Genomic DNA, 11,448 nt, shown 5'->3' with positions numbered 1-11,448 from the left:
GACATAATTACGTCGTCTGCTAGCAATTCTTAACAACAACAAGACGCAGGAATATTTAATCATTGTACTGAGGGGGGGGCTAAAAAAATTACAATTATAATTGAAGCGGTTGAGACCTGCCATACATTTCCGTCTTTTTTTTTGTTTTTTTTTTTTTTGCACACAATTATACTTACTCCAGCGACACAATGAGTGAAAAATGAACGAGGTATACAAGACAAAGAAAAAACCCATAAAAGGGAGGAAGGTTATACACACGTACATACACGCTCACACGCACTCGCACACATACACATTATTGAGTTGTTAAGACAGTTAACACTTTTCCACAACGGCAAATAACCACTCGTACAACCAAAGACAGACACGCGCGCCACGCGGTTTGGGTCTTGATGTCAGTTCAAAAGCCTTTTCCTTGTCTGGCCAAGACATCAGCCATTATTTTCTCGTGGCAGATACTTGACCAAGAGATTTCAGCGCACCGTGATTATCATAAAGCGCGCAATGTCAATTTATCACGATCAGCTGAAAGAAAGGAAGAAATTCTATGATTGGTCGAGGGGAGTGGATAAGGGTTGATGTGGTGTGGATTTAATTTTCGTTTTCTTCTTTTTTTGTTTTTTTTTTCTTCTTTTTTGAATTTTTTTTTTTTGTTGATCAATTTTTATCCCTTTTATTTTAGGGAATGACCCCTCAGTATATGACTTCGTACACAGTGGCTTTCTTATCGCCAGAGCCCGTGACGATGTACTTGTCGTCGGAGGAAACGTCACAACTCAGCACCGATGATGATTCCTTAGACTGTTAATGAATATTTAAAAAACAATAATGGCGTTAGTGAGATGGAAGCTATTACGAATGGAACGGAAATAATTTTACCTGGAAGATGGAAGCTCCATAAGGAGTCCGCCAAGCATTAAGAAGATTATCTTTGCCAGTCGACACAAACCACTTGCCAGTAGCGGCAAATTTCAGCGAAAGGACACACGATTCGTGCAAGTGAAGTTGGTACTTGTCCGGCTTTAACGTGTGCAGCACCTAAAGGCAAAAGGGCAAAGAAAATCATTGATTACTCATCCAACTCGTAAATTGTGCCAATACATCACAATTTATTAATTGCGTTCGTTGTTACCTCGACAGTGGAGCTCTCCAATCCAACGGCCAGCCAATCTCCGGCCGGACAATAACCCAACGAAAATATTTGCGAGGCAAAGTCGTGCTGGGCCAACTGCCGGCCCTCACGCAGATCCCACGATCGCACCGTGTGGTCGAGTCCACCCGTCCACAGCCGAGTACCGTCGGCGCTCATGTCGATACAAGAGGCGCCGTCCGTGTGTCCCTGGAACTGTCGCACCAACGTCTGATTGTGCAAATCCCAAACGGCGATGTTTCCGTCGGAACAGCAACTGAAGCAAACCTGCAATTGGCAACATCACAAACAAAAAAACAACAAAACAAAGCGATTAATGATCCATTAAATAAAACGAGAGTAAAATGAATGAGAATACCTTGCTATCGGGACTGATGGCCAAAGCGTAGCAGGCCGGCGCCGAAGAGGTCAATTCGGCCTTGATGCGAGGAGTTGGGGCAGCCAAATCCCAAATCGAGAGTGTACTGGCTTCGCCACCCACAATCAGTGTCCGACCGTCGGGCAACAGTTTGACACTGCGAATGTAATTGTCTCTCTGCAAGCAGTCCAGCTGCGAAACAGGGATAGGGGATTTGCTGCCGTTCATACTTCCATTGGCCTGTCCGGCACTGCCAAAAAATTGGCTTATGTCCCAGACCTTGACGCATCCTTTACCGCCGGTGTAAACATATTTCGTGGGAGAAGAGATGGTCACTGCACACACTACTTCTCCGTGAGGAAGTGTGCTCAGCGGCCGAGCAGCCCGGGGAATACCCGGCCCGACTAGAGCATCAGGAGGGAACGGGACTGGTTGGACGACTCCATCTCCACCGACATGGAACGAGTAAGCCGGTTTGCCACCGCTTTGCGACATGGAGCCCAATGGTCCACGCATTTGAGGATGCGGATCATATCCCAACATTGGTCTTGGAGGATATCCGGCGTGCATCGGAGGCGGTCCATAGGGTCCAGCCACACCCGCCATGTCCGGCGGTGGCCCGCCTGGTGGCATGTATGGCGGATACTGTCCTAGTGGAGAGGGTTTCGGCACTCCTTTCGCTCCCGGTGGTCCTGGCGGAGGAATACCACCCAATCCAGTTGGAGTCGCAGGCTTGGGAGCTATTCCAGCCGCGCCATTGTTTTTGTCTCCTTCGTGCTTCCCTTTGTTCATCATATGTCCACCGCTACCGTAGGCAAATCAAACGATTAATAGATTTTCTTTTTTCCAATACTTTCAGTGGACCCCACTGAGGTGCACAAAAATGGCGCACCTGTGAGACGAGTTGTGATCCTTCTTCGATTTATCGACTCCATTCTCCCTGGGCGAGTGATTGCGACTGGGAGGAGTAATGGGATCCTGGTAGTGAGTAAAACGCGCATCGTTAGTTATGGTCCGTGGCTTATGGCTAATAAACGATCAAATGTGTCTTACATCTCCTCCGTCGTCGACCACCAAGTCTTGATCGCTCCGTTCGCCATCGCTCATCTGTAACAAATTGGGAGAAACAACACAGGAAAAAGAAATAGATGTAATAAAAAAAAAAAAGAATGTAACCGAGATGGTCATTGACCGTATATAGACTTTTGTTCATATTTGTTTTTGTTTGTTTTTATTACATGTCCATCCTTGTCTTCGCGTTTGATCTTCTTCATGTCGGGCGCGTGCGGATCGCCGCTAGACATCGGCGAGCGAGCATTGCGGTACTTTTCGCGTTCCGTCGGAGAGATCGAATTCCTCTGTAAAAAGAAACAAAATGTTATCAGTTAAAATATGCTTAGCCTCCCCCCCCTTTTAAATTCACGTTCACAAAAAAAAAAAATGAATCGATCGGGAGGAGAAAGAAAAGAGAAACAAATTGGAACCGACAGCTAAAAAAAAAAAAAAAAAAAAAATCTGCAATGTCTTTTCCATAGCAAAATCCCCCCCCTCGAAGAGGGCAAAAAAAAAACTATTTCCTTCCCCTTCCAAAAAGACATTGGCAGCAGCCGAGGGGGTTCACTGAAGATCCACTTTCACAGTCTCTTTCGCCTCTTGCCGTTCGTTCGGCGCCATCTCATTAAGGAAACTCTCCCCTCTTCACGTTTTCTCCCCTCTCCACTTATAAAAAAAAAAAAAAAAAAAAAACCTCTGGCTCTTTCACGAGTTTCTCTCTGCACTCCCCAACTCGGAAAAAAAAAGGGCGACACACAAAAGCATCCATAATTTCCATAGACAATAAGGGCATGTGCGTCACTTTTGTTCAGAGGCTCGCCCATTCTCTTTTTTTTTTTTTCTTAATTCTTTTTCAAACAAGAAAGAAACGCTTTAAAAATAAAAAAAAGTTATAAAATATTCACACAAGACAGTAAATCGATTAGAACGTTCCCGGAGGCGGCTAACACCGTCCTTTTTTGTATTTTTCCGTGTTGCTACCGATGATAGGGAGGCCTCGAGAGTAGATTGTGTCCCACCCCGACGTAACGAGCCAAGTCGTAACTAACACCAGCAGAAAATGCGAAGACGTTTGTTACAAGTTAAAAAAAAAAAAAAAAAAAAAAAAAAAAGAAAGTCCACGAGAAACAAGCCAAAAAGCAATCTGCAGTTGCTCCCTTCACAACCCGATGGCCGCGAGAGATAATTAAAACAAAAGGAGAAAAAAAAAACCCAAAGAATAGGCAACAACAAAAAGGATTTTTGGTGATATAACTGCTGGGCTTGTTGTTAGCAGCAGGTTAAACACGAGCAATTTGATTGGTCCATCGACGAAAGACCGGAGTAAAATAACGGCTTTATCGGGACCCCCATTACGTAAAGATTGCCGGCTAAGATGAAGAATTCTGAATTGAACAACAACAACAACAAGAAAAAAAAAAAAGGGCGGATGTTTCCATTCAAAATGGGGAGGAAACCAATTGGATTGGAGATGTTGGAAACCCATGGCAACGTTATTCCAGTTGGCTGAATAATAATATCCCCCCCCCTCCTTCACATTTTTTTTCCCCCTGTTATACCCAAATATGATTCTAGATTGAATGCGTGAGAGCAAAAATCGATATTGAACGGTCCACACACACACACATCTCACCAATAAGAAAATAAATATAAAAAAAAAATCCACTTACGTGTCGCTCCTCGAGGGGGATATCTGTTTTAAGAAAAAGAAAAAAAAAAAGGGAAAAGCAATTAGTAAAAGCCTTTTCAATCTTTCTTTTTAAAACGATAGACGACATGACATTGTTTATATATAAAACACGACGCAAAGAGTGAAAAAGGGCGAGCGTACAAAAATAAGAAGAAAACAACCGGCAGCGGCTGGTTAGGAAGGGCACACACACACACACACAAAAAAAAAAGGCTAGACAAACACGAAAACCCATCAATATTGAAACCCCCCCTCAACACACACACACACACACAAAAAAGTGGAAGCCAAAACCGCTCGCCGATGTTGAGCTTCGCCCGGCGCCGCCAATCAATCAGCCCCCCTCCTCCTTCTCCACCTAACAACACAAGTCTCGTTTTTTGTTTTTTTTTCTTTCTCTCTTGGCTCACGCAAACAGTTCGGGCATTATTCAAATAGCTGGCACAGACACTTCGAACACAAGACACAGACAGACTTAAAAAAAAAAAAAAAAAAAGACGAGATATGTCTGAGTCTGTTTCGAAGCGTCCCATCTCGCCCTCCCCTCAAAGATCGGATCGATAAGCGAAAAAGACCCATCCCCTCGTGGAAAATGGCTTGAAAAATTGTCATCTTCTCGTTCCCTAAGACACGATAATTCACTTTTCCATACAAATGTCAACGGTCCACTACGAGTTTTGAAAGAAAAAAAAATTAAATCAAAGAGAGAAACAAAAAGAAAAAGATGGCGGACAATTAGCGTGAACGCAAAGCCGCTCACAGCTGTTTTGAACGCAGCTGACACGAAACTTTTTTTTTTCTCTCAACAAAACAGCACCGATCCGTTAAGAGCCACCGACAAATGATTGGTTGAGAAAAAGAAAAAAAAAAAAAAAAGGATGAATTTAATTTACGATACGGAAGCCGATATACTATAACGGTGGAGGAAGGGGACAGGAAAAGTGCCGAGCAGAGTCAATATTAGTTCGACGACTTTTTTTTTTCGTGTGTGTGTGTGTAAACACGCGCACACACAGGAGCCCCTCACCGCCCACTCCGTCATAAAAAAATGTTAAAAACGTTAAAAAGAAAGAAAAAAAAAGGAAGCTCTCAATAAAGTCAACAGTGCGTCATATTTATCCAGGCCGCAGCGTGTTGCTCTTGTTTGTTGGCTTTTTTTTTTTCTTTCTCGCTACGCCCCAAGAGGTCTTTCACGCTTCAAACGCCAACAGATTGCAATAGTCGTGAGACTAGTGTGAGTTGAGAAAGGAAAAAAAAAACGAGGGGGGCTGGAGTTTAGATAGAGAGTGTAGGTCGATAGATCTACACACAGAGTGAAAGCTCTTCTTTAAATAAACATTTTGTCACGGATGAAATAAAAAAAAAAAGTCTTATTTACTTTGTTTGTCATCACGTTCGGCAGCAGCAGCGGCGGCGGCGGCCGCGGCCGCAGCAGCGTTGCGTTCGCGTTCACGCTCTCTTTCACGCTCGCGGTGTGACTCGTGCTTGTTGCTGCCCATTGGAGGACCATTGGGCTGCTGCTGCAGAGGTCCTTGTGGAGGCTGCGGAATGCCGGGTGGCATTCCACCAGCGCCGCCAACTTGCGCTGCTGCATTCAGCAGCGAGAGCGGATGAGGCGGTCCACCCGGTCCTGTTGGAGGCGGTGGCAATTGGCCCGGCAGTCCCATCAATGCAGCTCCGGCTGATGTCGGTGGCATGCCCGGATGACCGCCCATGCCCAGCGGGAGCGGAGGCGGGTGACCGGCCGCAGCGGCCGCTGCAGCCGCCGCGTGCGGGAGCTGTTGGGCGTGAAGTTGCTGCTGTAAAAAACCAACAACAAAATTTTTTTTTTCTTTTAAATAAGTAACATAAAAAAACAGGTAACCGAGCTATTAAGTACTTTTCCCTTCCTTTTTTAAAAGAAAGAAAAAAAAATAAATCCACAAACGGTCACCCATCCATATAATGATCGATCGACCGAGCAAAGGCAAAAAGAGAATAAATAAATATTTAAAAAAAGAAGGGGAAAAAAAAAGGGGACAACCGATACATGTCAGGAAGACTCTCTGGCGGGGGCCCTAGTTGTGTTTGCTAACCCAACTGTTGTTTTACAACGTTACGTCCACCACGTTTTTTTTTTTTTCGCTGTCTCGCGTGTGTGTGGAAGTTGGTTATTTAACGGTTGGGTAGACACAATGAATATCATTCAACCGCATTTTTTTCCCCCCTTTTAAAAATATTATTATTTTTTGCAAATGAAATCAATGGCTTCAGAAACGGGAATTTAAAAACAATTTTTTTTTTCTTTGACTTTTTTTTTGTTGTTGTTGTCATGGTTCTTTCCCGGATGATCGAAATGGAAGGGAAACAAAAAAAAAATAAAGGAACGAAGAGATTGGACGGGAAAGATAATCCTGACCACCAAGAGCCCGAAAAGAGGGGAGAAAAAAAAAAAAAAAGGGAGGATCTGTCCGCTGCACGCACGAACAGATGGTAGAATGAAGGACGGGCGTTATGTGTAGAAAGATAAGAAACGTTCCCCATCCACTCCAAAGAACAAAAAAAGAGAGAGAGAGAGAGAGATGAATCGATTCTGACAAGGAAAGAAAAGAGACAGTCCAATCCCTCACCGTTCAGCATCGCTAATAATCGACAAAGCCGCAAGGAATTTTTTTTTTCTGAATGAAAATCTTCCATTGCCCCTTCCTCACCACAAAATAATAAACAAGAGATGGAAGGGGGGGGGGATAGATCTATTCATTTTTCTTTCTATTATATTTACCCCGATAACCGCATTCAGCTCCGTCATCGTCACTTGTTTGGCTCGTTCCACGGCGCTGGCCACTTGTTGTTGATGCTGATAAAAATCAAACGACCAATCAAACTGTATTCAATGCGGCAATATAACGTGGAAAAAAAAATAAATCTTTTGTTTTCCTTCTTATTTTTATCAATTTAAAAATAAAATAACAATCCAGAAAGAAAAAGAGATTGAACAACGCGGCGATTTTTCTCGGCAACAACTCACCTCTTGCGATAAGAAAGGCAGCACTTGAGCGATGATAGCATTCAGCCGCTTAGCGATCTCGGTCTGAAAAAAAAAAACATGAAACGAAAAAAAAAAAAAAGCCATTAATTCTTGAGTTCATGCCATACAAGAGCTAAAAATGACCAAGTCGAGGATTTCTTAAACAAAAAAGAAAAACAAATGCCCGCCCTTTCTTTTTTTGGGTTCGTTACTCAACAAACAAGGAGAGTACACACTCGCCGTGGGTGGTGTAGCACATCTCTCTTCCCCCCCCCCCCACTCTTCTTCTTCTTCTCCCCTTTTCAAAATGTTAGAACAACTGTCGGAGCAGTTTAGATATCCCGCAATTGTCGAGTTGAGATAAAAATCCATCATATCCTTTCCAGACTGAAGGCAAGTAAAGAAAAAAAAATATATATATATAAATAAAATAAGTACATGATCTTCCTGATTATATTTTCCTACCCTCTCGTTTGTTGACTCGGCAAACAAAATAAACGCAAGCAAAGAAAAGGGGAAAAAAAAACAAAATGTTAAGTCAACATGTCGAGCAATTTCACTCAACAAAGAGAGAGTCCAGTATGAAACGCTTGTGTCTATACAAACGACCCAAAACTTGTTCAAATAAAAACTCTTGATGCAATGGCTTAGAGGGGCTCGTAAATCCCTTAAAGTGACAGCCCGCTTATCCAAACGCTGACTCAACAAACGATAACAACAAGACAAAAATCACGTCGGCCCCCAAACGATATGGCGTAAGCAAGTGGTTTTGATAAATAACCTCCTACCCAAAAGAGAGAAGAAAAAATCAATCTATTTGCGCATTTAAGGATTGATCTAAATAACGACAATTGACGGGATAAACTCATCCACCTGGCACACGCACGCATGGAATCCTACCCCCCCCCCACTTTTTTTTGCCTTGTTTTTCAATAGAAATTCTTGTTTAAAAAAAAAAAAAAAAAAACGTGGACGACAGCAACAGCGGAACTGATGTGGAGCTGCTTCTGTGGTTTTAAGGTCCAGTCGAGCGCAACGGAATTTGACGCACACACACCGGAATTCCCTTCCTATCGCTCCTCTTTTTGATGGCAACCGATTAAATTTTCAGCAAGAAGAAACAACAAAAGAGGGGAGGTTAGCGACAGCCAGTTGGATTTTCGCCCTGTTTGCTTCTCTGTCCATCTGGAAATGATTCTTCTCTGAAAATGGGCGTAACAAGAGGAAATGGAAGGGGGAGAACATCTTCCAGCGCGCGCCTACCATACACACACATACCCCTTTTGTATTGATCGTCGACATCAAAAGCATCAGCCTCTTATTCTTCCCCCCCCCCCATTCATTTTATTTCCCAGAGTTACAACAACAAAAATGTTAAAAGGCCAGACAAGATAATCTCCCCCCTTCCATTTTCTCGTGTTCCACTCTTTTGTACAAGAAAAACAAATTAAATTCTAAATATTTCTTTCCTCTTTACATAAAAGAAAAAAATAGATCCCTGCGGTCTGCGTTATGTGGTTTCTCCCGCAACTAATCATCCATCTTATATCCATGCCCCGCCTTCAATAAAGAGTAGAAGAAAAAAAAAAGGCAAAAAACTTTTAAAGAAAAACTCCCGCGGCCAAGGAGAAAAAAAAGGATATCCCACCGGTCTTGTAAACAAGACCTCCATAAGGGCTGGGAACCGAAAAGACTTGGACCTCTTTTTTTTTGAGGTGGAAATAGACAACAGGTAAACCGCAAGATGTTTCGTGCTCGAGTGGTTTTTCCCTTCTCTTTTGTTATTCCTTTTTATCGCTTTCTTCTATTCCTATTCGTCGGGTAATGGAAAACGAAATCAAAGCAATTTGTTACCTGTTTGTGCATCTCGACGTTGAGGCCGTAAGACATCTCGTAATACTAAAATATTGAAACACACACATACAAAAAAAGAAACGGTTAATTTAATTATGCAGAAAACCTAACGAGGCAAAAGATCGATTTACCATGACATAGTGTCGTTGGATTTCGATCTTCTCCGATGCCAGTTTCTCACATTCCAACTTGAGGCTAATAAAACAATAAGAAAAAGAATTAATTTTTTATTTCTAAGAAAAACAAAATGGCGGCAAATATGTCAAACTCGAGAGAACAAAAAAGAAACTCACTTGTGATATTGAGCCTGAAGGAAGGAAAATTCCTCTTTGATCCGGTCGCACGACTCGTTGATGGTAAACTTGAAAGGCTGGCCGGGTTGAGGCGGACCCTACAACGAGAAAACGAGAGGAAAGAAACACGTTCAAAATCCCTTCCAATCAAGTCACATGTCATGTTTGAAAACTCTTTCTTTCTTCTAGCAAGAGAAGAAAAACCCCCATTCGGATCGTGTCTGCTTAATGAGGTTGCAAGGTCAACGTGTTCACCCGGCCTTGAGCGGGATTCGTGCACGCCGACACATTGAACATTTCTCACGCCAAGGCGACACGCCGATTGCCAAAACATACGTTAGTTCTTTTCTTTTCGACAATAATAAAAAGAAAAGAAGACAAGAGGAAAAAAAAAAAGTTTCTTGGAATTAAAAGAGAAAAAGAAAAAAATAAAAAAGAATGGTCTACGAACCGGTAGAGCGGGACTGACGGGATGGCGGGCCGCGGCAGCAGCAGCTGCAGCGGCGGCTGGATTCATGGCCGAGTACATCCCTCGATGTGACGATGAGTGATTCAGTTTCAAAATCGATCAAGTTTCTTTTGCCTTCTAACCCAGAAAATACAGCAGATGCAGATTTTGTTTTTTGCTTTTCAATATGCTATGAATGATCAATCACACACACACTGAACGCGATCGATAGTTTCTGTTCCGTATAAATTACAGTGAATTGTGCCGTTGCATATAGATGTTCCACTACAGCATTTTAAACAGTAACCACGCCGTTGCTTTTTCTTCCACTTCTTTTTTTCTTTTCAAGATGGCAAATTCCACGCCGCCATTGTAAAAAATAAAAAAGAAATGGGTAGGGGGGAGGGAAATAGAATACAGGGGCTTCCTTTCCACTCGGGCGCCACCACACACACACACACACACACTGGGTATATTATACACACTCACACACACTAGACACAGACACACTCACACACACACACAAAGAAACTGTCCCAAAAAAAGGTTTAATCCTCACGAGTTTAGTTTTTTACTTCTTTTTTGGGTGTGCGTGGCCCGATGTCGTCGATTCTTCTTAGGCCTCAAACAAAATGGCAGCCGTTGGAGGCAGAAACTTTTTTTTTTCACATGACAAGTCGACGAAACGACGCAGAAAAAATGGCAACACAGACACGAGTTGGTTTGTCGAATGGCGGATTTTTCTACACACTTATATTTCATAAATGTGGAAAGGAAATGTTCGTAGTCTGGAACGCAGTAGAGAATTACGAAAGGAAAAAAAAAAATGCCGTCGAGAGAACGAAAAACACGAACGTCTCTCTTCTACCTCGCAACAGGAACCACTGGAGAAGCGCGCGCTCTGCAAGGCAAGAGGTGGGGAGAGCAAGGAGGGAGGGAGGGTTTCACAAAAAAAATTTACTTGGCAACGTAGCAATTTGCTAGAACAGCCAGTGGGGGTAGAGCAGCCAGCCGGCGAGCCTATGGCAGCACATAAAACTCTGTGCTGTTATGTAGTGTAAGGGCACACAGACGTGACTGGTAGCGCCACTCGGACGTCTGGAACTCTTTATTTACTATTCTTTTTTTGGGCACACAAATAAAAAATTCAGATAAAAGAAAAAAAAATAAGAAATTCCATTTCATATTTCAATTACCTCAACGGTTTTTTAAGGTGTACTTTTTTTTAAACAAAAAGAAAAAAAACATGTTTTCTTTTAACAAAAGAAAAAAAAAGAACCAAAAACATGTTTTTATTTCTTTTTTTTACAACATTTAGAAAATCTTGTTCTTTTCTTTTTTTTTAATGTTTTCTTCTAAAACATCGTGATCAAGCGGGAAAAAAGGGAGAGAGAGAGAGAAAAAAAGTGGGCGGACGGGTTGTTGTGTTGTTGTTCGTCACGGTGTCCAACAACAAGAATGGAGGGTTGGCGAGGGTGGATAGGGAGGGGAAAGAGAGAAGCTCTCAAACAAACAACCGAACAAAACTGCTGCCGCCGCCTCGGCGAACCGACCGACGACGCCATGACCGACAGGCAAAAGGCAAACCAGCAGCA

General features: G+C 42.8%; 1 protein-coding gene across 1 annotated transcript; it reads right to left on the bottom strand.

Annotated features, from left to right (window-relative positions):
• Positions 1 to 49: 49 nt before the first annotated feature.
• On the bottom strand, positions 50 to 10,755 carry LOC130686905 (protein groucho-like). The gene is made up of 15 exons (XM_057510060.2): positions 9,857 to 10,755; positions 9,406 to 9,503; positions 9,244 to 9,307; positions 9,113 to 9,157; positions 7,259 to 7,321; positions 7,013 to 7,087; positions 5,630 to 6,050; positions 4,232 to 4,254; positions 2,747 to 2,866; positions 2,562 to 2,615; positions 2,401 to 2,486; positions 1,509 to 2,313; positions 1,133 to 1,417; positions 880 to 1,038; positions 50 to 801 (listed from the first exon to the last, which is right to left on the bottom strand). Exons 1-15 carry the CDS (start codon positions 9,932 to 9,934, stop codon positions 694 to 696), a joined length of 2,484 nt encoding a protein of 827 aa, XP_057366043.1. The 5' UTR covers positions 9,935 to 10,755; the 3' UTR covers positions 50 to 693.
• Positions 10,756 to 11,448: the final 693 nt, after the last annotated feature.

This window comes from Daphnia carinata, chromosome 2, assembly GCF_022539665.2.
Source record: "Daphnia carinata strain CSIRO-1 chromosome 2, CSIRO_AGI_Dcar_HiC_V3, whole genome shotgun sequence".
In the NCBI taxonomy this organism is placed as follows: Eukaryota; Metazoa; Arthropoda; class Branchiopoda; order Diplostraca; family Daphniidae; genus Daphnia; species Daphnia carinata.
Note: the sequence above shows the minus strand (reverse complement) of the source record. Positions and strands in the feature narration are given on the sequence as shown.